The 27509-nt window shown below is 43.1% G+C and overlaps 1 protein-coding gene across 1 annotated transcript; it reads left to right on the plus strand.

Annotated features, from left to right (window-relative positions):
- On the plus strand, window positions 1-27065 carry LOC132405882 (vascular cell adhesion protein 1-like). The gene is made up of 8 exons (XM_059990865.1): window positions 1-175; window positions 7409-7687; window positions 8222-8533; window positions 14328-14621; window positions 22357-22638; window positions 23456-23743; window positions 24427-24708; window positions 25954-27065. The coding sequence occupies exons 1-8, from the start codon at window positions 127-129 to the stop codon at window positions 26163-26165; spliced, it is 1998 nt and encodes a 665-aa protein (XP_059846848.1). The 5' UTR covers window positions 1-126; the 3' UTR covers window positions 26166-27065.
- The last annotated feature ends 444 nt before the right edge of the window (window positions 27066-27509 follow it).

Genomic DNA, 27509 nt, shown 5'->3' on the forward strand with positions numbered 1-27509 from the left:
CCACCTCTTACATCGCTCGTTGCCGCCAAGCAGAAGATCAGTGCTCGCTCTTCGCGTTGATTTCGGGACGTTTTTCCAAAAAAAAACCACATTCGGACCACGTTTTTTTTTTGAGATTCGATTATTATGTATTTCAGGTCGATTTACCTTTTCGCTTTACTCTTCGTGGTAACAGGTAGGTAAAGTGGTTTTAATCATGATCAATGGCGCAGCGTTGGAGAGTAACTGTACATACTGTGTATTTCGGATTGCGCGCTACTGAGTGGTTTATTAAACATGGACCTTATCTCGTTTCCTGTCGCGTCGCAATCTTCATTTTGGTAAAACTGAAATTTTACGTTAACTTGAATTCCGCTCAAGAATGGCAAAGAAGAGAGAAATGAAAACTAGTCACCGAGCAAAATAGATGCATGAAAATTTAAATTTAAGAATATATCTCATAATTTTACTCTTTAGGTCAGAAGCATTTTCATTCCGTTTCTCAGTCCCTGGTCACTATTCTCTCAGTACTCTCTACACTCGATCACTGGTGTGCGCTGGGCTGAGTCTGACCGCGGGTCCGTTTTTGGCTCCGTTTACAACTCCGTATCTTTGTGTGAAACTGCAACAGCCACCAAAGTGCACACAGCCCGAGTTCCTGTACTTCCTTCCGATATAACAGTCTGACCAGTCACCATAACGCGCCTGATGCAAGGTCTCCTCTGGAAACGCCGTCAGTTCCTTTTCCCGACACGGAAGCGACCGACCCGCTGAGTTTGTTGTTCCAGGTTCCCGCATCTGCAATCACCGGAGTCTCTATGTGACCATTCTGCTCTGGCACGACACCAAATCCCTCACAAATTCCCTTCCCTGAGTCCCCCAAGGGCTTTGGGGCAGCTGGAAGAAACATTTTTTAAAAAAATTCAACTCCTGGAAATATGAAATAAAGGCAGTTATGAAGAAAGGTCTTCAACCAGAAATGTTAACTTTATTTTTCCTTCCCGGGTGCTTCCTGGTCTACTGGGTGTTTCCAACATTTGCTGTTTCATTTCAGATGGAAGAGCTTTTTCTCCCCCAATTTCTTAACCAACAACGCCACCCAAAGGTGTCACACCAATCACAAAAAAGGTCATGGGAGCTGGTGCGTGGGTTTACCAACGCTGGTACATTCCCCACCTGGGTACACGTCATTCTGACCGGGAGATACACCCTGGCCACTTCATTAGGTAACTCCTGTACCCAATAAAGTGGTCACTGAGTGTATGTCTGGGGTCTTCAGCTGCTGTAGTCCACCTACTTTAAGGTTTGACAAGTTGTGCATTCAGGGATGCTCTGCTGCACACCACTGTTGTAACACATAGTTATTTGAGTTATTGTTGCCTTCCTGTCAGCTTGAACCAGACTAGACATTCTCCTGTGATCTTTCTCATTAACAAGGCATTTTCACACAGAACTGCTGCTCACTTGATTTTTTTTGTCCTTAATGCCATTCTCTGTAAACATTAGATACTGCTGTGAGTGAAGATCCCAAGAGATCAGCAGTTTCCAAGATATTTAAGCCCTTCCTGTGGCTAAACCCGCTCATGGGAAAGGGAAAAATCCGGAGCTGCAGTCCCTAAGCCAGAGCTACATTGAGTTCAATGGTGATCGGCAGCTCCTGAAATACTTCTGTACCAAACTATATCGGTTCCTTTGGGTTTATCAGATGCATGGAGAGGGGCAGTTTTCTACATGGGCAACAGCTTGCTCTCCATATCATACTGACCAGGCTTGAATATCTAGACATGCAGCACTCATGGTCAACACTGACCAACAGAGGCTCTCACCTCACCTGTCTGGCACCAACAATCATTCCACGTTCAAAGTCACGTAGATCATATTTCTTATCCATGCTGATGTTTGGTCTAAACAACAATTGAACCTCTTGGCCATGTCTACCAACTTTTATGTTTTGAGTTGCTGCCACATGATTGGCTGATTAGATGTTTGCATTAACGAGCAGTTGTACGGGATTAGTTAATAAAGTTGGCCACTGAGTGTATTCTGTCATTCATTCAACATCACTGGGTATAAATCCTGGAACTCGGACCCCCACCTTCACCTGAAGAGCCGAGGCAGTTCAAGAAAACATCTCTAGGGATATTGGGCATGGTCTATAGTTGAATCACAAACAAGAGAAAACCTGCCACTGCTTGAAATCAAAGTAATACACTCAAAATGCTGGAGGAACTCAGCAGACCAGGCAGCATCTATGGAAAAGAATAAACAGTCGATATTTTGGGCCAAGACTGTTCATTAGATGGTAGTTAACTGAAACATCTCTATCACAATACAGAAAAAACAAACAACTTCCTTCCCCTTTTGATTTAAAACTTATTCGGATTTTCTCATTGTGGCTCTTCAAAAAATCAATTTCCCTGTCCAACATTTAGATCTACGGACCAATCTGAGAGGTAGCCTTGACCTTCAGACACAAGAGGTTATTTCAAATAGTTAAGAGAAAACAATTGGCTTCATCACAGAAGATGGATAGTTGTGGTGCTTTTCTGACTGGAGGACTGCACCCATCGGTGTTCTGTCAGTCCAGGGATCTCTTGTTTGTAATTTAAATTAATAACTTGGATGAGCATGTGGATGGTCTGATCAGTAAGTTTGCAGAGAAATTGTTGGAGTACTGGAGAGTGAGGAACATTGTCAAAGGGCATAACAGGGGTTACAGGAGATCAGTTGGAAATTTAGGCAAATAAGTGTGAGCTGATGCATTCTTGGATGTCAAAGACTAGAGAAATTATACATTAAATGACAGGACACTTGAGAGTATTGATGTACAGAGGGATATTGGGGTGGATGTCCATTGCTCCCTGAAAGTGGAAAGGGCAGTAAAGACAGTGTGAAGCGTGCTCGCCTTCACTGGTGGGAACACTGAGCATGAACGTTGACAGGTACGTTCCAGCTATACAAGACATTGGTTCAGCTATATTTGGAATATTTGTGTAGCTCTGGTCACCCCATTGAGAAAGGATGTGGAAGATTTGAATAGGTGCATAAGAGATTCATCAGAATGTTGTCTGGATTGTGGTGTATTATCTACAAGGAAAGGCAAGAGCATCGGATGCTGAGAGGCAACATGATATATAGGGCAGAGAATCAGTGTTCCTCACAGGTTGGAAGTGTCATAGTTTTATGGGGACAGAAGGTTTAAGTTGCCCTTGCAGAAGATTCATTTGGATTTTGCCAGACCATTCGTGGGCACAAATCTCTAGGCAGTGGTCGATGCAGCTACAAAGTGGCCAGATGTGTTTCCAATGGCCTCCACTGCAGCTTTGCACAATGTTGATGTGCTGAGAAGCCTCTTCTCAAGACTGCTGTTCCAGAATACTTAGTCAGTGACAATGGAGCACAGTTTGTTGTGGATCAGTCATTCCTGAAAATGAATGGAATAAGACATATTACACCTGCACTATACCACCCAGCTACAAATGGTTTGGTGTAAAGTTTTGTCCAGAATCTAAAGAACGCTCTGTGAGCAATGTCATCAGAACACAGGACACTGAATCAGAACCTCGACAATCCTCTCCTTGCATATCGCAATGCAGCACAGTTCAAAACCAACAACTCACCAGCTCTGCTTTCCTGGGACGTCCCTTGTGCTCACGCTTGGATTTCCTCAATCCCAGTCTCAGATGGAGTACGCAGGACAAGCAGCGGGGACAAATTGAGGGTTTAATGTTTCATTCCTGAACAAGCTGTCCTAGTGAGGGACGACAGAGATGATCAAAAGTGAGTACTTAGAAAGATTAAGGACAGAACTGGAACATTCTCCTGCAGAGTGGGCTTGTGTCTGATGTCACCTGGAGATGACATGTTCGATCATGTTGAGGAGTTGAGGAGAGCAGAGTCCATTGGACAACCACCCTGGAGGAGGACCAGAACCTGAGATTGTCTGATAGTCACAAAATTCACAAGCCAAGCAGAGTGACCCTCTTCTCAGGGAAGACTTAATCGCACAAGGGTATGAAATCCTCCACAGTGATTAAATCATTAGGCTTGAATTGGGCATCCTAAAATTTATTATGCTGTGGATGCCTATATAGTCATTGTATTATATAGTATACTGAATAGACAGTGCCTATCAAAAAGTATTCACCCTCCCTTGGGAGTTTTCAAGTTTTATTGTTTTACAACAGTGAATCACAGTGGATTTAATTTGGCTCTTTTGACATTGATCAACAGAAAAAATTCTTTTGTATCAAAGTGAAAACAAATTTCTACAAATTGGTCTAAATTTATTACAATTATTAAACCCAAAATAATTGAATGCATAATTACTCACCCCTTCAAGTCAGTATTTAGTAGGTGAACCTTTGCAACAAATACAGCTTTGAGTCTGTGTGGATAGGTCTCTATCAGCTTTGTACATCTGGACACTGCAATTTTTCCCTATTTTTCTTGACAAAGCTGCTCAAGCTCTGTCAGATTACATGAGGATCATGAGTGAACAGCCCTTTTCAGGTCCAGCCACAAATTCTCAATTGGTTGAGGTCTGAACTCTGACTTGGCCCCTCCAGGACATTAACTTTGCTGTTATTAGGCTATTCCTGTGCTGCTTTGGCTTTACGCTTCTGGTCTAGCTGGAAAACAAATCTTCGTTCAAGTCACAGTTCTCCTGCAAATTGCATCGATTTTTCTTCCAGGATTTCTCTGTATTTTGCTGCAATAATTTTACCCTCTACCTTCACAAGCCTTGCAGGGCCTGCTGCAGTGAAGCATTGCCACAGCATGATGCAGCCATCATCATGCTTCAGGATTTTTGATGATGTGTGGTATTATGCTTACACTAAACATAGTGTTTAGTCTGATGGCCAAAAAACTCAATGTTGCTTTCATCAGACCATAAACCCTTCTTCCAGCTGACTTCAGAGTCTCCCAAATGCCTTCTGGCATTTTATGTGAGTTTTTGTTTCAACTGTGGCTTTCCCTTTGCCACTCTCCCACAAAGCCGTGACTGGTGAAGCACCCGGGCAACAGTTGTTGTATACGCAGTCTCTCCCATCTCAGCCATTGAAGCTTGTAACTTCTTTAGAGTTGTCATAGGTCTCTTGGTGGCCTCCCTCACTAGTCCCCTTCTTGCACGGTCACTCAGTTTTTGAGGACGGCTGCTCTGGACAGATTTACTGCTGTGCCATATTCTTTCCATTTCTTGATGATTGACTTAACTGTATTTTAAGGGAGATTCAGTGACTTGGAAATTTTCTTGTATCCATCTCCTAATGTGCTTTTCAATAACCTTTTTGTGGAGTTGCTTGGAGTGTTCTTTTGTCTTTGTGGTGTAGATTTTGCCAGGATCCTGACTCACCAGCAGTTGGACCTTCCAGATGCAAGTGTATTTTTACTGCAGTCAGTTGAAACACCTTGACAGCACAGGTCTCCAAAAACAAAATCATCTGATTGGATAAGGATTCCCGCCCCCTTTAATATGACACACTAAATCATCACTGGTGCAGCCAATTGGTTTTAGAAGTCATATCATTAGTTAAATGGTCCAATCAATTATTTTGTGTTTTATATTTGTAATTAATTTAGATCATTGGAAGAGATCTGTTTTCATTTTGACACTAAAGAGTCTTTCTGTGGATCAGTGTCAAAAAGAGCCAAATTAAATTAAATCCACTGTGATTCAAAGTGGTAAACAGTACAACAAGAAAACTTACAACATTGTAAATGTGGTGGTAACTGTAAATAGATAATGTATTATCTGATGAAGCATTCTTTGTTTGTTTACATAATTCATTATGGGTTACCTGTAAGACGTTTGTGAATGGCACACGTCATTATGTCACTGTAACATATGTGAGTGCTAAAAAGGAAAGGGAAAAGGAACACTCAGCAGACAAATATCCCGGCTCCCACGTGCTTTACTCAATTAGTTTCTGGAGTTACCAAGCATAGCATGCCCGTTGGGAGAGCAGAAACAAACAAGTGTCTATGCTCAATGGATCTTTGATTATGTTGGCTGCTTTACTGAGAGAGCAAGAAGTATAGTGCAGACACAATGGGCTGAAGGGCCTGTTCCTGTTCTGTACAGCTCTATATTGTAAAAGGAAGTGCCTCCGTCTGCAGTCTCTACAAGCAGTGTTGTGTGCTTTTTTGGATGTTCAGCCAATATTCCTTCAGATGGTTTCCTCTATTAATTTGTATGTCTTTGCCTCAAAAATAAAATCACTAAGGTTGTATTGAGTACAGGAGAAAGGATGTTATATTACAGCTGTATAAGACATTGGGTGAAGCCGAATTTGAAGTATTCTGTGCAGTTTTGTTCACCTTACCTACAGGAAAGATATAAATAAGTTTGGAAAAAGTGCAGAGATAATTTACAAGCATGTTGCTGGGTTTGGGGGACCTGAGTTATAAGGAAAGATTAAATAGGTTAGGACTTTATTCCTTAGAACATAGAAGACTGAGAGGAGATTTGATAGAGGTATACAAAATTATGAGGGGTATCGATAGGGTAACTGCAAGCAGGCTTTTTCCACTGAGGTTGGTTGGGACTACAACCAGAGGTCATGGTAAAGAGTGAAAGGTGAAATGTTTAAAGGGAACGTGAGAGGAAACCTCTTCACTCAGAGGAGCTTGAGAGTGTGGAACAAGTTGCCAGCACAACTGGTGCATGAGAATCCATTTCAATGTTCAAGCAAAGTTTCCACAGGTATTTGATAGTAGGGGTATGCAGTGCTTTGGTCCCAGTGCAGGTTGATGGGAGAAGACAGTTAAAATGGTTTGGCATGGACTAGAGGGGCTGAAGGGCCTGTTCCTGTGCTGTACTTTTCTATGACTCTATGGTCAAATGACATTCACTTTTTTATTTATAGTGTAATTCTCATTGAAAATATTCTGTTTTGTTTGAAATATGGAAGAACTATAATTATACTGAGCAAATATTTAAATGTTGGATTTATATGGAAATTGACAGGGCTGGGTGCAGGCAACCAACTCCATCGAATCAGTGCCCTTCTTCTTCCCCATATCCCCAAATGAACATAATGATATCTGTCTATCCCTTCTTAAATAGATGTATTATCTTGGACCTCCATAACCCTGCATTGAAAATATTCCCAATATCTCCATCTTGTATCCTGAATCTCCAACCATCTTTTAGAATTCCGAGCCAGAGCAAACATCAATCCTGTTTCAACTTGTCAAAATACATTGATATTTCTGTGCATTTCAGTTCAATATTCTCCAATTCTAGTGAACAAAGGTCAGTCAACTTAATCTCTTCTCTTCTGAAAGTCTGTGATATCAGGAATCAGTCTGGTGAATCTCCGCTTCACTGCTTTAGTGGAAAGTACATCCACCATTAGGTACAGAGATCAAAAGTGCACCCAGAACTACTCTAAATGTTTTCCATTTCCCTGTGTGTCTCTGGCAGGTAAACTGAATGGATTTGAGGTTTCGGTCAAAACAAACCCCCCAGCAGTGGAATTTGGACACTCTCTGGAGGTGACCTGCAGTACAACGTGTAACAACTCAAAGATCTTTGTGGAATATAAACCAGGGATAAATCCCAACAGGACTCATGGTGATAAGTGGTTTACAGACCAATTTCCGAGTGTCCAGCAATGGGATTTCTCAGCACCCTGTACTGTAATCTGTCAATATCCGGGAAAACAACCAATGAAGGAAGTCAAACAGGTGGTCCCAGTGTACAGTAAGTGAAATCTCTTGCTCTGAACACATCCCATAGCAGAGTACAACAGGATGAAAGGCAGCAAAATACGATTATGTATCACTTGAAAACATTACACAGAAAGATGCTGTCATGTATCAGGTGAGGTAGAGAATGGCCTGCTGGGAAATAGATTTACACTTCACTCCCCCACAATGATTTCATAGTCTCAAATTAGTTCAGGGATTGATATTTAACAGAGACAATTCTACAGAAATGGAGAAAGGAACGTTTGAGAGTGGACAAATTGGTTCTCAGGTTAAAAATGTGCTGATATTTCACACTCCAATGCTTTGATACGTTGTACACTGATCTACGGGGAGGTGTGAGGATCCAGTAGGTTAATGGATTTTCATAGCTGGGTTTCACAGTTACAGGGACAGATGAAAATTCTTCATTTGCTGTGGTTTGAAGGGAATCATCAAACCGGGAATGTCACAGGGTAGAAAGATTCACATGTAGTTGGGATACAGACTGTTCCAATGATTACTGTAATCCTTGATTCTCCTTTGACAGATCGAAACTTAAGCATTGCTCCGCCTCCTGAAGTGCTGGAAGTTAACAAACCATATCAGCTGGAGTGCACTGGCCCGAAGGTCTATCCACAGAACAGACTCGTACTCACCTGGCTCAGAGGGAGTGAGACTGTTCAACGTAATTCCACAGAGGACCCAGGTCTCCCGGAAGATGGTCCATTGAAGAATGTCCTGAATTTCACTCCAAGTATTTCAGACAATGGAATGGTGTACACCTGCTTGGCAGATTTGAACTTGGATTCTAACTCCACCAAATGGATCGCAAATGCATCTGTAACTCTGCAAACTTACTGTGAGTTCCACATTAACGATGTTTTCTCCTCCTTCTGAAAATAGATAAAACTTAAATACTTTATGGATAGTTAATACTCAGAAAGAAACCTATGACCATTTTTCATTGCTCTTATTTAATCTTTTTTATGAAATCTGTCAGTTAAGTATCTTTGACACAGTCAAAAATGTTCAGTTGTCCAAAGTGTCATCCCATTCCCATTCTGATATGTCTATCCATGGCCTCCTCTACTGTCAAGATGAAGCCACACTCAGGTTGGAGGAAAAACACCTTATATACCGGCTGAGTAGCCTCCAACCTGATGGCATGAACATTGACTTCTCTAACTTCTGTTAATGCCCCACCTCCCCTTCTTACCCCATCCTTGACAATATTTAGTTGCTTGTTTTTTGCTCTCTCTCTCTCTCTCTCTCTCTCTGCCCATCACTCTGCCTGTTCTCCATCTCCCTCTGGTTCTCCCCTCTCCCTTTCTTTCTCCCTAGGCCTCCCGTCCCATGATTCTTTCCCTTCTCCAGCTCTGTATCCCTTTGGCCAATCACCTTTCCAGCTCTTAGCTTCACCCCACCCCCTCCGGTCTTCTCCTATCATTTCACATTTCGCCTCCCCTCCTACTTTCAAATCTCTTACTTTCTTTCCTTTCAGTTAGTCCTGACGAAGGGTCTCAGCTCGAAACGTCGTCAGTGCTTCTTCCTATAGATGCTGCCTGGGTTGCTGTGTTCCACCAGCATTTTGTGTGTGTTGCAATAAACTGCCTGCCCATTTTTTATCAACAAGAAAATCTTTTTTTAAAAAACTGCCAAAGTCTTGGAATCAACTTGTTATTTATGGACATTTGGGTCCAAAATGGTAGATCAGGCCCTGGCCTAATTCCTCTGTCACTGCAGATGGAAGAAGCCTAAAGCAGAGCCTCAGGGAGGGAAGACCATCTGACATCAAGACAGATGTGAGAAAGCGTGGTAAATTCGGAAGGGTGCTGAAGGCAGCTTTCCATGATTACTGTACGAAGCTTGACTGAATTTCTATAGGCCAAGCAGCTGTATGCAGGGGTCTCCAGAAAACATACCTTAATTTACTTTGCAAGGCCTCATTAGTGTGTTCTAACTTTGGAGACATTCTGTACAGTGGTGAGTTTATCAGTTGGACAACAGGCAGAGACTTCAGCCACCAAACTTGTGGACTTGCCTTTACTGGTGTGTGGTAGTTAATGGTGTTGTTCCTCTGCCACTCAGTCAGCCAGTCCCACATGCGAAGAGTTCACATATTGTACAAGCAGGGTTATCAATAAAGTTCAGTTGATATCTTACATGCTGGCAGCCTGATCTGCTCTGCACTATCTCTTAATAACAAACACAACATGGTGTCAGAAGTGGTTGAACATCGATAAATTGGTGCAAGTGAGAAAGAAAGAATTTACAGTAAAGCTGTTGTTGTTCACATCTTTGAAAAATGTTCAGAGACTTCACCTACACTGTCTTTGCTAGTTTGCTAAATGAGCTGAGAAAGAGCCAGGGTTGCTAGGCAACATCTTCAATTTACACCCAAATGTGGATACATTGTGATAGTCTGGGGAAGTTCACAGCCTCCGCTAGCCTGGGGAAGTGCACAGAGGCATAGCAGAGAAATCAGAGAAGTCAGTCAAACTCTCAGGGAGAGAAAAGAAGATTTTTGTAGTCCAAATAAATAAAACAATAAATAAAGAAGCGAACAGGCAATTGAAGCAAGTACCTCTATTACCTACATCTATTTACCTAATAAAGCTCCCCCACCAAGATATCTGATTTCTCTCAACCAGAGGACTTTGAGAGATGGTTCAGATGCTTTCAGAGACTTAGGATTTCAAGCAATCTCACTCAGGCTTCGGAAGACCATCCAGTAACCATACTGACATGCTGCAGTGGTGTATGGGAACTGCAGGCATATGCATCAAGAACTTCTACTGAACAGCATTATTCCCAAATTAAAAAGGAGACACTGGCGGTTGTGTGGGCTTGCAAATGTATCAGCTACTACTTGATAGGCATTAAATTCCAATTTGAAATGAATACAAGCCTCTTGTCAGCCTCCTTAGCTCAAAACACTTGGATAACTTACCTGCACATCTGCAAAGATTCAGAATGTAGTTTATGCGATAGTGTCATGACATTGAACATGTCCCTGGCAAATCTTCCACAACACCACACACTCTATTGAGGATGTCATGCGAAAGTGATGGAAGCTGACTCTGCCTCATTGAAGATTCAAATATCTGCTTTGCTCAGGTAACTGAAAGTCTTCCTGCATCACAGAGTAAACTGGATGGATTTCATGCTGAGTTAAAAAAGGACAAAATCTACAGCAACATCAGTTAATACTGTCAGTATGGATTCCCAGCTGTTCCAAAAGGAGCTCACAAACTCAGACCTTACTGACTTGAAAGAGACACACTCACCATCCTTGAGGGTCTGCTGCTACAGGACTCTAGATTAATCATTCCTGCTTCTGTGCGCACCAAAATCATCAGTCAAATCCACCAAGGACATCAAGAAATCGAAAAGCGTTCCCGAAGAGCAAGGCAATCTGTGATGTGGCTGAGTCTGAGCTCACAGCAGAGAAATTTTGTAAAGCAACTTGAAGCATGCAGAAACCTGCACAAAAATCCTACTGAACCTCTCTATCCCACAGAATCCCTGAACTTACCATGGCAAATTGCAGGCATAGACATGCCCGAGATGAGAAGAGGCAAATATCTTCTGAAGAGACAGGAAAGGACAGCTTTTGGCTGTGGCTGAGGAGGAAGGACAGAACATGGCGGACTGGCTAACCCCATTGGTAGCTGCAGGAGGTGTCCGGGCAGCATCCCTGCCACTGCTCCGCCATCAGGAGGTGTCCCAGGGCCAAGGGAGCGGTACATCAGTGAGTGGTGAACCCCGGCGGATGCCCCTGCGGCTGACCTAGGGGCACCTTTAGAGCTGTGACAGGCACCAATGCTAAGGAGGAAACTACATCTTCCTGTAAATCTCACTGTGGATTACTGCTCATGGAATGTTGAGGTGTCCAAGCTGTCCTCCACATCCTCAGCAGCAGTTATACAACACCTAAAAGCTGTATTCGCTCACCATGGAACACCAGAGGTACTTGCATCAGACAGTGGTCCAGAATCCAGCTGCTCAGAATCAAAGCCTTTGCTAGGGACTGAATTCAAACACCAGACAAGCAGTCCACAGTTCCCACAAGCAAAAGCAGAAGCAGCAAGAGCACAGCAAACTGTTCAGAGTCTCGTACTGAAGGCAAAAGACGCCTACAAAGCACTGGTAGAGTATCACTCCACATCAGAGCTGTCAATGGGCTGGAGACTGAGAACAGGCCTGCCAGTTTTCCCTTCCCATCTCCAACCTCACTTACTGGACTTACATAAAGTGAGAAACTTTGAGACAACACAGTGTGAGAGAATGAAGAGCATGCATGTTCTCAGACAGAGAGCAAAATCTCTGTCATCGCTCAGGAGTGGTGAAGCTGTCTGGGTTTCAGACCAATTCACCAAAGGAACAATCATCCAGCAGCATGCACCACAATCATTTGTGATCAGAACAGGAGGTGAAATCAGGTGGAACAGGCATGCCTTCGTGTGCCTTCAAAATCCATGAAGGGCAGAGAAAGAAATAGAGTGGCCTGATCGTTATGACAAAGACCACTTACCTGAGGTGGGCGCACCTGTGTAAGAACCTCAATCCGCTCCAACACTTCCAGGAACCTATTCCAGATTGGGTTGTTCATCCATTCCACCAGAGATAGACTCCATAGCCTAATAGGTCAGGGCAAGTGACTAAAGAGACAGAATAATCCTCTCACTTTGCTGGAGTGTACAGGTAGTCTACCCAGACCTCCATTAGATTTAGTGTTTTTTTTAAGAGTTCCAATGTTGAAAACATTTCACAAAATGAGACTGTTCTTTAAAAATGAATTGGTGGAAAAAAAGGAGGAAAACAGAAAGAGAGAGAGAGAGAGAGAGAGAGAGAGAGAGAGAGAGAGAGAGGGTTAAAAACCAAGAGAAAGGCAATTCTATTGTTGGCAGTTCTGTTCCTTTGTGTTTACATATGGAGCATAAGTTACATACTATGGGTAAAGTAACCTGAATCGCTCAATTGCAGTGACTGTAATTTCAATGCAGTTCTACAGCCAAGACATACATATTGAGATAAACGAGAGAGAATCTGCAGATGCTGGAAATTTGAGCAACACACACAAAATGCTGGAGGAATTCGGCAGGCCAGGCAGCATCTAGGAAAAGAGTACAGTCAATGTTTTGGGCTTGAAACGCTTCAGCAGGACAGTCCTTCCCAAACATCACACTTCTTCTGATGTTTGGTCTGAATAGCGACTGAACCTCTTGACCACAGTGGCATTTTTTTATGCGTTGAGTTGCTGCCACACGATTGGCTGGCCCCCAACTCCTAATGAAGTAGCCACTAAGCGTAGAAATAAATGGCAGCCATCCTGGCCACTAATTATTTTGCCACCATAAGATCATCCCAGTCTTTGTGCATAGGAATATGTCATGCCAGAATACAATTCACCTGCCTTTTTCCATTACAAACTTTTGCTAAACAAATTGTTTTCCGGGGCGTATCACTCTTGTGGATGGATGAATAGCTATCACATGTATGTTGTTTCTAGAAGAGAGGACGTTAAATGATCTATTTCCTAGAATGATATTTCAGGCAAGGTAAAGACAGGGCAACGTGAGAGAGAATCCAATTTATAGAATGGATAGATTTTCCCATCCTTAATTAAATTCGTTTAATTCTCATTCAACCATACACAAATACAGCCAAACAAGACAGCGAAGTTACTGAACGCAGCAGTGACAGTCACACAGCACAAAGCACACATAGCACGTACACGATAGCAAGCGCATAAAGGTATCAGTAAGACACAGCCACACAATAAGAGTCTAGACTCAAACCGCAAAAATCTGTCGAGCACAATAGAATGTCTTCTGCCAAGCGAACACTAGGGGGCAGCACTTACTCCAGCCTAGATGTCTCACCACACCACCCCTGGTGGATCATACCGGCTTTGATGCCTCTCTCTCCTTGTAGTTGTAAGCAGGTGAGACCGTGGCTTAAGGCCTAGTCCTCGCATATACAACAGAAGAAGCACATAATGCTTGATTTCCGCAATCATGCAAACATTAGCTTTTATACATAAGTGGCCACATGGTTGGTTTGACTTTGCACCATTCTTCTTAGGACGAACACTTCCCAACACCAAAGGGGTGTCTGATGGAAACATGTCTGGCTGCAACTGTACACCTTAATAGTTAATAGATGTATTGGTCAAGAGTAGATTCTGATACAGGAATACCAAAATAACTTGATAAACTTACACCCTTCACAGTTAATCTAAAGACTGAGTCACAAGAGGGATATTAAAGCCAGGTAGAAGTTAAGCTTACCCTGATGTTCATTAATGAGTGCTGGAGAACAAGGCTGAATTTGAATCTGAATATTTGGAAAAAATAAGACCGTAAGATACAGGAGCAGAATTAGACCATTTGGCCCATCGAGTCTGCTCCAGCATTTCATCATTGTCCCTTTCAGCCTCAATCTCCTGCCCTCTCCCCATATCCCTTCATGTCCTGACCAATTAGGAAATCAGTAATCTCATGAATGAAGAGTATGGGTCTACCCAGTGATGGTTTAGGGATGACGGGGTCCCAGGATGTGTGATCTGGCCTGTTTCCAGCTGTGTCCGTCAGTGTCTGAAACACACCACAACAGAATGATATGCAGTCTATTTCTTGTGTGTCTTGCAGCTTTCCCAGAGCATCCCAAGATCTTCAACAGCAACCAAGTAGAACTGAATCAGCAGGTCCAGTTAACATGCAAAATCCCAAACGTCTATCCTGCTGAGAAGATGAGAGTAATGTGGACGAAGGATGGTACAAAATGGAAGTCAGATACCAAAGTGTCAGATCACTCCACTGTCTGGGCGACAATACCATGGACCCCAAACGAGACCGGTCTGACTCAATTCAACTGTACGGCAGACTTTGAGGATTATCCATCCATTCCGTCAAAGATGGACTCCGTTGTTATTGAGGCGTATGGTAAATATGCTGGATGTTGTAATTATTATAGGTCCTGATTGTTAGTGCCTGCCACTATTCCGCAAGATAGTGAGGCTGCTGCAAACATTTGTGGCACAGTTGATTAAAATGACCAAGTAGCCAATGAGTATAATTGACATTGAATTTAACCAATGAATGGAAGCAAAAGAGAGACACGAGGTGACTATGTTTAACTGTTGTAAACTTGAATGTGGATTGTCTGCCCAAGGCTTGCTACTATCCCATCTTTTCCTTTGTAGATCAGACTATGATTCATATCAACTCATGACATTTAGTGAAATTAAGATCCAAGGAAAACAAGCATAGTTATGTATAGATAAGAAGTTAGCTTAAGGACAGAAAACAGGGTTTAGAAAAGATCTATTCTTAAACTGAGAAAAATCCCGCTGATCTAGTCCCTCCTTCCAACTCAATAGTCTAGTCCTGGCAACATACTTATAAATCCTTTCTGCACCTTTTTCAGCTCAATGACAACCTAGGCAAACATGACATTCTCCAAAATGTTCCCCAGCTGACACTACTTCCATCTGACCAGCTACATTCATCCGGTTAAGGTCTGGTAATGCTCCCTTTACTCATTGTTCTATCCTATACTCAATCAAAAAGCTCTTCTTGTCAGGGTCACTGGCAAACTCAAGTTCAGGAATCCCAGACACTTTGGCAATTCAAGCAAAACAAGAGATATACAGGATTACAAAAATTGCCAGCAAAGCTAACAAGAACTCAGGCAACGCACGCAAAATGCTGGAAGAACTCAACAGGCCAGGCAGCATCGAGGAAAAGAGTACAGTCGATGTTTTGGGCTGAAACCTTTTGGTGGGACTGGAGAAAAAAAAGCTGAGGAATAGATTTAAAAGGTGGGGGGAAGGGAGACAGAGACGCAAGGTGGTAGCTGAAATCTGAAGGGGGAGGGGATGAACTAAAGAGCTGAGAAGTAAATTGGTAAAAGAGACAACAGAAGGCCGTGGAGGAACTCCAGAGGGAGGAGATGGGTGGGCATTCAGGCAGTCTATACAGTACCTTGAAGAACTGAAATCAGTTATGATATACAGAAGTCCTCAGTCAGAGCTTTGCCAGACAAGGATTCACAATGACGGAGCAAAGAGGGGGTTGGCAAGTTCTCCTGAAATAGTCCCTGGAACACATAGGAATTCTGGCAGCCGCACTGTTGAGATGAAGCAATAGGCCACAAGGACAACAACTACAATACAAGACATTGGAAATCCCGTGCTAATTCAATTACCCCAAACTGAGTAAAAATGATAAATACAAAGAGAACTTAACAATCCCCATGATCCCAAATGAAACTCCTGCAACACAACCCAGAGCCAGTCCGAAGACAAACAATTAAACATAAAAAGCAAACAATCCAAGAAAATCCATGAGCTTACACCGAGAAAATAAAAACCACATGCAAACTGAAAAAAAACTTTTAAATTAAAAATGACCCCTGGTTGTGATACTTCTGGGCAGATTTCAATCTTTAACTAACTGTGCAATATTTCCTTCCTCTTTCATTCCTTCACCCATCCCCCCTCCCCACCCCATTGTCACAGCTGAAAATTCTATATCCTAGAATACTGATTTGACAATCCTGCCATTAGTGATGGCGATATTGTAGACCACTATCTTAAAGCTTTGAGGTCATCCGCTTTACTGATTATACACTTTGGATTGAAATAAACGCAATTTGGTGGTGGCTTTTCTTCAGGCACACTTACTCACTTGCTTTGTCTCTAGGCACTCTATCTGAAAAGCTGTTCTGAGCTCCTCCCCCTGCAACACAATTTAAACTTTCCATGAGCAAATCTGCCAGCACGGATGTTAATCTCCCCCCCGTGGCTAACTTGCAACTCGTTCCACTTATAGAGGTCCCACCTTCCTCAGAAACAGTTCCAATGATACAGGAAGCTGAAATCTATCCTTGAGCACCATCCCTTCAGTCACACATTGATCCCACCATTCCCATTTTCACTGGCTCGTGCCACCAGAGGCAATCAAAAAGTTAAGGATGTGGTTTCAGGGCACACGGAGGCACATGATAAAATAGGCCGTAGTCAGCATGGTTTCCTCAAGGGAAAATCTTGTCCTACAAATGTGTTGGAATTCTTTGAGGAAATAACAAGCAGGATAGATAAAAGAGAATCAGTAGATAGTATGTACTTTGGTTTTCAGAAGGCCTTTAACAAGCTGCCGCACATGAGGCTGCTTAACAAGTTAAGATCCTATGTGCAGGATTCCCTAAATGTTAATTTGCAGGTTGAGTCAGTGGTGAGGAAGGCAAATGCAATGTTAGTATTCATTTCAAGAGGACTAGAATATAAAAGCAAGGATGTAATGCTGAGGCTTTATAAAGCACTGGTGAGGCCTCACCTTGAATATTGTGAGTCAGAAAGGAGGTGCTGACACTGGAGAGGGTTCAAAGGAGGTTCACAAAAATGATTCTGGGATTGAATGCTTGTCATATGAGGAGTGTTTGATGGCTCTGGGCCTGTATTCACTGGAATTCAGAAGAATGAGGGTGCCCTAATTGAAACCTATCAAATATTGAAAAGCCTCAATAGAGTGGATGTGGAGAGGATGTTTCCTATGGTAGGACCAAAGGAAAGAGCCTCAGAATAGAGGGGTGTCCTTTTGGAACAGAGATGAGGAGGCAGAGAGCAGTGAATCTGTGGACTTTTCGTTGTCACTGACAGTCATGGAAACCAAGCCTTTACATACATTTAAGGCAGAGGTTGGTTGATTCCTGATTGGTCAAGGCATGAATGGATTCAGGGAGAAGGCAGGAGGCTGGGGTTGAGAATGAAAATGGATCAGTCATGATGAAATGGTGGAGCAGATTCACTGGGCCAAATGGCCTAATTCTGCTCTTATATCTTTGCCTAAGTTCTGCTCCTATGTCTAAGTTACAACCTTTAAGCTTCTGCTCTTTCAATGGGCTCTTTAAAAAAAACGTTATTGTTATTTACATGTACCATGACCTCTGGCTGTTTGCTCAACCATTTCAGAATGTCTGGCAGCCACTGAGAGATATCTTTGATCCCAGCTTCAAGGAGGCAATGCACCTGAAAAGTTAGATTGTAGGGGATCCAGGGGGAGATGGCTGATTGGAATCAGAATTGGCTCAGTGCAAGGAACTAGAGGGTGCTGGTTGAGGTTGCTTCTCTGACTGTGGGCCTGTGTCATGGGGGTTGGTGTGTCGACCTTCATTAGTTGTAATTTATAGAAATTATTTGGATGTACCCTTTTCTCGTTGCCACCATCAGGGAGGACGCACAGCAGCCTGAAGACCCACACTCAATGTTTTAGGAAGAGCTTTGTCTCCACTAGCATCAGATATCTAAAAACTTCATGAGCACTACCTCCTTATTCATCTTTGACACTATCGATTGTAACAGAAATTTTTAAAGCTTTTTCTGTACTGCTGCTACAGAACCACACATTTCACAACATGTGTCAGTGGTAACAAACCTGATCTGCTTGTGATAAATGTACAGCCAAGTTTATGGATGATATTACAGTGGTAGCTGCAGATAGTGTGGAGGTTTATGAAAAATTACAGAAGGTTCTTGATCAGCTGGGTAATGTTGGCTGAGAATTGGCAAACGGTTTGTAATCCAGATAAATATGACATATTGCATTTTGGGAGATCCAACCAATGCCTTTGAGTGGAAAATCATGGAAAAGGTAGTGGATTCGGACCAGTACATCCCAGGTAAAATCCTCCCAACCATTGAGCACATCTACATGAAATGCTGCTGTAGAAAAGCAGCATCCATCATCAGAGATCCCCACCACCCAGGCAATGATCTTTTCTCACTGTTGCCATCACGTAGAAGGTACAGGAGCCTCAGAACTCGCACCACCAGCTTCAAGAACAATTACTACCCCTCAATCACCAGGCTCTCGAACAAAAAGGGAATAACTACACTCATTCTACTTCTGGTGTTCCCACAACCAATGGTCTCACTTTAAGAACTCTTTATCCTGTTATTTCATGCTCGTTGTGTATTGCTACTTATTTATAATTGCATTTGCACAGTTTGTTGTTTGTTGATCCTGTTTACAAGTACTGTTCTATAGATTTGCTGAGAATGTTCACAGGAAAAAAATCTCAGGGTTGCATGTGGTGACATGTCTGTGCACTGGTAATAAATTTTACTTTGAACTTTGAAGCTGGGTAGGACTTTTACAGTGACACTGGGGAGTGTTATGGAGCAGTTCAAGTGCACAGTTCACTGAGAGTAGTGTCACAGGTAGATAGGGTGGTGATGAAGCATTTGGCACACTTGATACACATTTGGCACAAATAATTTCCATTATTATATATACTTACTGTAATTTATTATTTTTATTATAATGTATTGCGATAGACCGCCGCCTCAGTTTAACAAACTTCATGATTTACAGTACTCCTGTGACATTAAACCTGATTCTGATTCACTGGCCTTCATCCCGCAGGGCATTGAGTGCAGAAGTTTGGAAGTTATATTGCAGTTATATAAGATGTTGATGGGGCAGCATTTGGAGTACTGTTTACAGTTTTGGTCACCCTGTTGTAAGAAAGATGTTATTAAACTAGAAAGAGTGTAGAGCAGATTTACCAGGATTTTGCATGGACATGTGGGGAGGTGGAGGGGCTGAGGCACAAGGGGATGTTGGGTAGACTGGCACTCTATTCCCTGGAATGTAGGAGGTTGAGGGGTGACCTGATAGGTATCATGAGGATAATAGACAGAGTGAAAGCACGCAGTCTTTTTCCAAGAGAGAAAGTGATAAAATCAGGGGACTAGGCTTAATATCAGAGGCGAGAGATTTAAACTTCAAAAGTTCAAAGTAAGTTTTATTATCAAAGTACATACTGTATATGTCACCTTATATAACCCTGAGATATATACTCAGCAAATCTATAGAATAGTAACTCTAACAGGATCAATGAAAGATCAACCAGAGTGCAGAAGATAACAAACTGTGCAAACCTAAATTAAAATCAAAAGCAATAAATAGTGAGAACATGAGACAATGATGGTGGTGTCTGAAAAGAGGATGCTATCCAAGTTGCATGCCATCTTGGACAATGTCTCCCATCCACTCCATAATGTATTGGTTCGGCACAGGAATACGTTCAGCTAGAGACTCATTCCACCGAGATAGAACACTGAGCGTCATAGGAAGTCATTCCTAGCTGTGGCCATCAAACTTTACAACTCCTCCCTCAGAGTGTCAGACACCCTGAGCCAATAGGCTGGTCCTGGACTTATTTCCACTTGGCATGATTAACTCATTATTATTTAATTATTTATGGTTTTATATTGCTATATTTCTACACTATTCTTGGTTGGTGCATTTGTAACAAAACCCAATTTCCCTCAGGATCAGTAAAGTATTTCTGGCTGTCTGTCTGTCTAATGAGATAAATAATCCTTGAAAGTGAGACTATTAGTTGTGGGGACATTTCACTGATGGGGCAAGTGAAGTTGAGTGTAGTTATCCCCTTTTATTTAAGATCTGGATGATTGAGGGGTAGTAACTGTTCTTGATCCTGGTGGTGTGAGTCGTGAGGCTCTTGTACTTGCTATCCAATGTCATCATGGCCTGGGCAGTGGGGATCCCTGAAGATGGATGCTGCTTTCCTACAACAGTGTTTCATGTATACATACTCATTGGTTGGGAGGGCTGTACCAATGATGTACTGGGCTGAAACCAGTACCTTTTGTCAGATTTACCATACAGGGGCTTCCATACCAGGCTGTGCGACAGCCAGTCATCTACACCACACATCTACAAAAGTTTGTCAAATTTTGATATGTCATGTCAACTCGCCAATTTCAAAAGGAAGCTTCTTCACACGAAGGGAGATGCACATATAGAATGAGCTTCCAGAAATAGTGATTGAAGTGGGCAAATGGTGACGTCTTCCAGATAGTCCACAGAACTGTTTATTTCACTTTGTCTACATCTTCTTTTTATCTTAAATGTGTTTCTGGAACTGTTGGAGCTGTGACTTACAGTTTGGAGTCTAGCGCTCTCTGCTGTCCCTGAGAAAATTCCAGGAGGCATGCGCAATTGACCTCAAGGTGAAGAAACAGTGTGTGACTCCATTTCTCATCAATCAAAGCATCGAGGAAGAATGAAACATCGAAGTGAATGTGGTGGTGAGCAGGTGCTCAGTGCTGACTACCTGCCTCTTGCTCTCCGCTGTGACGGATCTCTCACTGCTGCTGGATCAGGTGCCTGTCTGTGACGGATCATGGAAGGTCCCTCTCCCTTGATGTTACCGAAGATCTGCGCTCTGTGGACTGAAGTTCAAACTAACTGTAGTTCAAATTGGCCTCTATCACCTCTAGGATTTTTTTTGCATTCTGTGTTTTCACCTGTACTTTCTCGTAGTTTGATGCGAACTGTAAGATTTCTTTGTGTGTGAGGAAGGGGGTTGGTATTCTTGTTGCCATTTGGCATGATCTGTCAGGGAAAGGGGTTCAGGTTGGACGTTCTTGCTGTTTTGCGAGATTTGTCATTTTTTTCACATGGTGGGGTTGATGATCATGTTCCTGTTTGCAACATTTGGGGCTTTTTTGTGTGGGGTAAGGAGCTGTAGACGTGTTTCGTTGAGTGGCTACCATGCTTTTCTTTGTTTCATGGCTATCTGGTGAAGATGAATCTCAGAGTTGTATACTGCATACGTACTTTGATAGTAAATGAACCAAGAGCATTTGAACCTGAATACATGGATGAGAGGGCAATTTGCCAAACGTGAGCGTTGTGACTAGTTTGCTCAGTGACACAGTTGGCATGGACGAGCTGAGCCAAAGGGCCCAGTTTGCAAAGGGAATGAATTAGCTGCCTATCCTGACAACCCTCCCATCACTACTGTGTCAATGGCATGACCAATTCACTAACGGTGCTGTCTCCAACATTCTCTGCATCCCCGATTCTCCGTCACATGACCATCCACAGCCCCAACCGCTACTGGGGTCCAAAAGGAGCTGAAGCTGGGCACACAACCTTCGGGGGTAGATGTGGGAGACTGGGGACTTTCCCAATGTCCACCATCGCCCACATCCCACAGCAGCAATATACCAATGTCCTGGCCTTTGTAACATATAGTGCGTAAGCTTTCAAAGTTCAAATCAAATTTATTATTAAAGTACGTATGTGTCATCAGATGCTACCCTGAGATTCATTTTCTTGCAGGCATTCAGAGTAGAACAAAGAAATACAATATAATCAGTAAAAAGGCACACACAAAGACTGACAAAAAAATTCAATGTGCAAAAGAAGACAACCTGTGCAAGTACAATAATAAAAAAGAAAGGAAAAAAAGCTGAGAACGTAATTTATTGAGTCCATAGGTTGTGGAATCAGTTCATTGTTGAGGTAAGCGAAGTTATCCATGCTGATTCAGGAGTCTGACGGTTGAAAGGTAATAACTGTTACTGAACTTGCTGGGGTGAGACCTGAGGCTCCTGTACCTCCTTCCCAAAGGCAGCAGTATGAAGAGATCTAGGCCTGGATGGTGGGAGCCCTTGATAATCGATGCTACTTTCTTGTGGCAGCGAAACAGTCCCTCTCATAATGGTCACTCCTGCTAGAGCTTGCCAGTGGGATAGAACTCCAACTTATCCAGTCCCTGCCTTTTTAAACCTTCACTACTGCTATTCATCCTGTGTCCTGCTGGTAAGGCAAACTTTAACAATGTTTTCTGTTGTTACAGTTTTCTCCAACCCTGAAATCCACATCCCGATCACCACTAAGGATATTCCGGTGAATATTACGTGTAGTGTGCTTGACGTCTCAGGGGAACTTCAACTCAGTCTGAAGAAGGGAAGTGAGATATTAGTGAGCAGGTCAGCCAGTACTGGGCTGACCATCTACCACACTGTGAATCCACGAGCAGAGCTGAATGGACAGCAGTTCACCTGCGAGGCCGAGCTGACATTTCACCATCACTCCAACACCATTGTTAAAGGACAGTCCACCGCTCTCACTGTCTGTGGTAAGTAGCAGCAACAGGTTAAAAGCAAATAGTTAGAGTCTGAACTCCAGATTAAAAATAAGTTTCACTTGACTTCAGCCTGTCAGCGGAGGCCCTGGCCTGAAACCCACTGTCAGTGTAGTGGGAGAGGGCAGAGTGGGTCCATTTGAAGGAAAGTCTGTCAACATCATGACGGATGTAAGAAGATGTGAGAGTCAGTCAGTTATTCGTGCTTGGCAGTGCTGTGGGAAGACAGCACGATGACCATATGGCAAATCCTCCTACAGGAGGTGCTAGATACCCCTGTAGGTGTGAGATTAGTTGATGCTCAGTGTAGCTAGCCACTGTGGCCGGTTGCTTTCCAGGCTGTCTTCTGCCCAGCTGGCGGCTGAATGCTCCCACCAGTGAATGGGCGTCTGATGGAATTACATCCAACTCCCATCCCACACCTTGCTAGTCAGCAGAGGTACTGGTCAAAGAACACACCTTGATACAGGATCAACAAAATAACCTCCTAAATTTATTCCTCTAATCAGCAAACTGAAGTCTATGATACTCAACTGGGATGTTAAAACAAGGTTCAAGTTAAGGTCATATTGAGTTCAATAAATGAGTGCACAAGGTCACAAGTACCACTGCTTGTGGCTGGAGCAGAAGGCAGAGTGAGAAACTTGAAATTAGGTAAAGAGAAATTTCTCTAGAATTAAGTATCGGACATCTGGGTGATGGATTAGGTGTAATAGACTCCCAGATATGTGACCCGGCTAGTCTCCAGCTCCGTCCATCAGTATTTGCCACTGCAAACCAAACTGCAGTGAATTTCTTGTGTGTCTTGCAGATTTTCCAGAGCCTCTGAGGATCCTCGGCAGAGACCCTGTAGAAGTGAATCAGGAGGTCACATTAACATGTGAGGTCCAGAACGTCTGTCCAGCTGAGAAGATGAGAGTACGATGGTTTTGGGGTGGTGAACAACAAATTTCAGTAACAAATCGGTCAGATGCCATCAGGGCAACAACTACATGGACACCACAAGAGACCGGTGTGACTGAAGTCTCCTGCATGGCAGATTTTGAGGATTATTCATCAATTCCACCGAAGAACAATAACGTTTTTATTGAGGTTTATGGTGAGTACATTCACTGCACTCACACAAGGACCAGAACTTAGTTTCCTGTTGTTTGTCAGTGGTGTTTCCTCAAGCGATTCTGTCTCTGTTGATTGAACTGGTAGCCCGAGTCACAAAACATCTCCAATCGATGAGGCCATTTCCCAGTGAAATTATTAGTTTTTAATTGGAAAATGGTGATCAAGGAAGATGAGCATAAAGCTGTAGATCTATATTGAATTGTGATCTTACAGAGTGATGGAGCAGGCTCATTGGGCCGTGTGACTAGGTCCTGTTCCTAGTTTTGTTTGATGATGTTTCCTGAATATACTGTACTTACCTGAGAAGTCATTACAGTAAGTAAATCAGTCAGAATGTCCTGGGTAATGAAAGCTGAAATTGTACAATCAAAATCAAGAAACAAACATCTCACAGAGAAATAAAGAAGCAATTAGCAGTCAGGCAATTGGAAAATGTTTTAAAACTTGCAGAAATCCAGTGTTCTGGGTCAGGGATGAATGTTGTCTGGGATATTGGGAATTGTGTGGGGATTTTGATAATTATCAGCCACAAGACACACGGACAGGTGGATGTGATGTTACAGACTGATCATACAGTTGCTTTAGCTACATTAGTCCAGTCAGGCAGATGGAACGCAGGACTTGCTTTGAGGAAGTTTCTAACAATGTTTTCTGTTGTTACAGTTTTCTCCAACCCTGAAATCCACATCCCGATCACCACTGAGGGTATTCCGGTGAATATTACGTGTAGTGTGCTTGACGTCTCAGGGAAACTTCAACTCAGTCTGAAGAAGGGAAGTGAGATATTAGTGAACAGGTCAGCCAGTACTGGGCTGACTATCTACCACACTGTGAATCCACGAGCAGAGCTGAATGGACAGCAGTTCACCTGCGAGGCCGAGCTGACATTTCACCATCACTCCAACATCATTACAAAAGAAAAGTCCAACATTCTCACCGTCCATGGTAAGTACATGCTGGTATCAAAGCAAGACAGGGTTCTTATTTATATCAGCTTAAGTTAGAAAAGTATCTTTGTGTCGGGATCTGTTCCGGTCTGGAGCCCCCACTCCAGGTCTTGATCCGGTCCGCGGACTTCGGGCTCAGGGTCCTGCAGTTGTCCTTCCCGTCACCCGTGAACTAGTTAGGACCCTCCTGGCTCAAGGAGGCACACCTGTGGCTCATTGAGTGGCAGGTGTTTATAAGGGCCTTGTGACTGGGACCAGGCGGGTGGTCGTTTTGTTCTGCATCCTGTTTGCTCCAAAGCTGGTTTAACCAGCTCTATACCTGGTTCATTTGCTCCTTGTCTGCTCCAAAGCCAGTTTAACCTGCTCTATACCCAGTTCGTTTGCTCTGAATCCTGCTCTCTTATCCTGCCCTTTGCCTGTTCTGCAACCAGCTCTGTATTCCACTCTGGAACCGCTCTGTACCTGTTTTGCCCAGTTCGTCATGCTTTTCCTGCTCCTCTCAGGTGTGCTGGTCCCGCTGTTCCATCTTATTCGTCTTGCCTGCGCTTTCGGTTGCCTTTACCAATGTCCCGGTGGATCACGATAGTTCTGCTGCTCACCCTGAACCCAGCTTCCTCCTGATAACTTGCCTCCATTGGGCAGGTCCGGCCAGACTGCCACTGCCCAGCGGGGGTTCTGCCCCTTCCTGAAAGTGAGAAAACATGGGACTGGCATATGGACCATGCAATGTGCTGGAGAAGCTTAACAGGTCAGAGGTCATCTATGGATGGGAATAAACAGTCGACATTTCAGTCCGAGGCCCTTCCTCAGGACTGGAAAGAAGTCAGCGGAAGGTTGTGTGGGGAGGGTTGAAAGAAGTCCAAAGTGGCAGGTGATAGGTGAAACTGGGTGAGGGGGAGGGGTGAAGTAAAGAGCTGGAAAGTTGATTGGCTGGAGAAGGAGGAACCTGATAGGAGAGGACAGAAGACCATGGAAGAATGGGAAGGGGAGGAGTACCAGAAGGAGGTGATGGACAGGTAAGGAGATAAGGAGAGAGAAGGAAACAAGAATGGGAGAATGGTGAAGGAGAAGAAGGTGGGGCCAGTTACCAGAGGTTTGAGAAATCACCTTGCATATGGAGTCTGGTTGCATTATGAAATCTGGCAAAATTCATAGAATGTTGAAAGGATCAGGTTTTTTACAATAGGTATATCTACCCAGAACTGCTGACAATTGTCTAACAGCTTTTATGAATGTTCAACAGGTAAAGGATTGGAGATTTGGATGATTTGCTTAATCATCATCATCATCACCTTAATAATTATAGGTCTAGTGGCGGGAATCATCTGGTACGTGAAGTACAGACTATCTAAAAGAGGAAAGTATAAGGTATCAAGTACAATAGCCAACAAAGATAATGGAAGCTGTTGCAAAAATGAACATCAGAACTCTATTCCTCTAGTCCAGAGACCTTAAAGCTGGAACACAGCAACCTGCAAACAAGTTCAACCAATACAAATGGTATTAAAAACTGCTGATTCTGTGAGACGCCACAATGTTCCAATTGTCATTGATGATATTATGCCTAATCCTTAATATTTGCCATTCCTTCTTATTTGATGATATATTTGCAAAGGACCAAGTGGACACAAACACTCAGTGGCCACTTTATTAGGTACACCTGCTTGTTATTGCGAATATCTCATCAGCCAATCAGGTGGCAGCAACTCAATGCATAAAAGCACACAGACATGGTCAAGAGGTTCAGTTGTTGTTCAGACTGAACATCAGAATGGGGAAGAAATGTGATCTGAGTCACTGACCATGGAATGATTGTTGGTGCCAGATGAGGTGGTTTGAGTATCTCAGAAACTGCTGATGTCCTGGGGTTTTTCATGCACGACAGTTTTTAGAGTTTACAGAGAATGGTGTGAGAAACAAAATAGAACATCCATTGAGTGGCAGTTCTGTAGATGAGAACGTCTTGTTAATGTGGGAGGTCAGAGGAGAATGGCCACAGTGGTTGACAAACGGGCAGAAATGCGACAAATAACCACACGTTACAACAGTGGCGTGCAGGAGAGCTTCCCTGAATGCACATGTCGAACGTCGAAGTGGATGGGCTACAGCAGCGTAAGATCATGAACGTACACTCAATGGCTAATTTGTTAGGTTCAGGTGGTCACTAATAAAGTGACCTCTGGTGTATTTAGTAATGGTTACTTATACTGTACCATAATTGGTTTCTGTTGTGATACTGTATGTGCCTTTTGCAAGCAGTTAGATCTTTTAAGCTTTAATTACTGTAGTTTCTAAATAGATGCTGTGTATTTTATAAAAATATTCCTATTTTTTAATAAAGACATTTTTATTGTACTTTTTCCTTGGAACATTGAAGATTGATGGAAGATTTGATAAAGGTATACAAAATAATTGCTGGCTGGTGGTGTAGTGGCATCAGCAGTGGGCTTCAAGGCAAATGGCCCCCGAGTTCAGATCCGGCCAGCTCCTTGCTCACTTTTCATCCGTGCTGAGTTGAGCGTCAAGCTAGCAATGTGGACTTATTAAAAACAGTCAAATGCTACAGAAATGGCAAAACTGCCGCCCCAGTGTGCCACGAGGCGTGAAAAGGAACAGCAACATAAAATTATTAGAGGTACAGGTACAGTAAATGTATGGAGGCTTTCTTTTCTGAGGTCTTCCACTAAGGTCATGGGTTAAGGGTGAAAGGTGAAAAGTTGAAGGGGGAACGTGTGGGGAAATTCCTTCAATGAGAGAGCCATGTGAGTGCAGAATAAGGTGCCAGCACAAGTAGTGGTG

Source organism: Hypanus sabinus, chromosome 16 (assembly GCF_030144855.1).
Source record: "Hypanus sabinus isolate sHypSab1 chromosome 16, sHypSab1.hap1, whole genome shotgun sequence".
Lineage (NCBI taxonomy): Eukaryota > Metazoa > Chordata > Chondrichthyes > Myliobatiformes > Dasyatidae > Hypanus > Hypanus sabinus.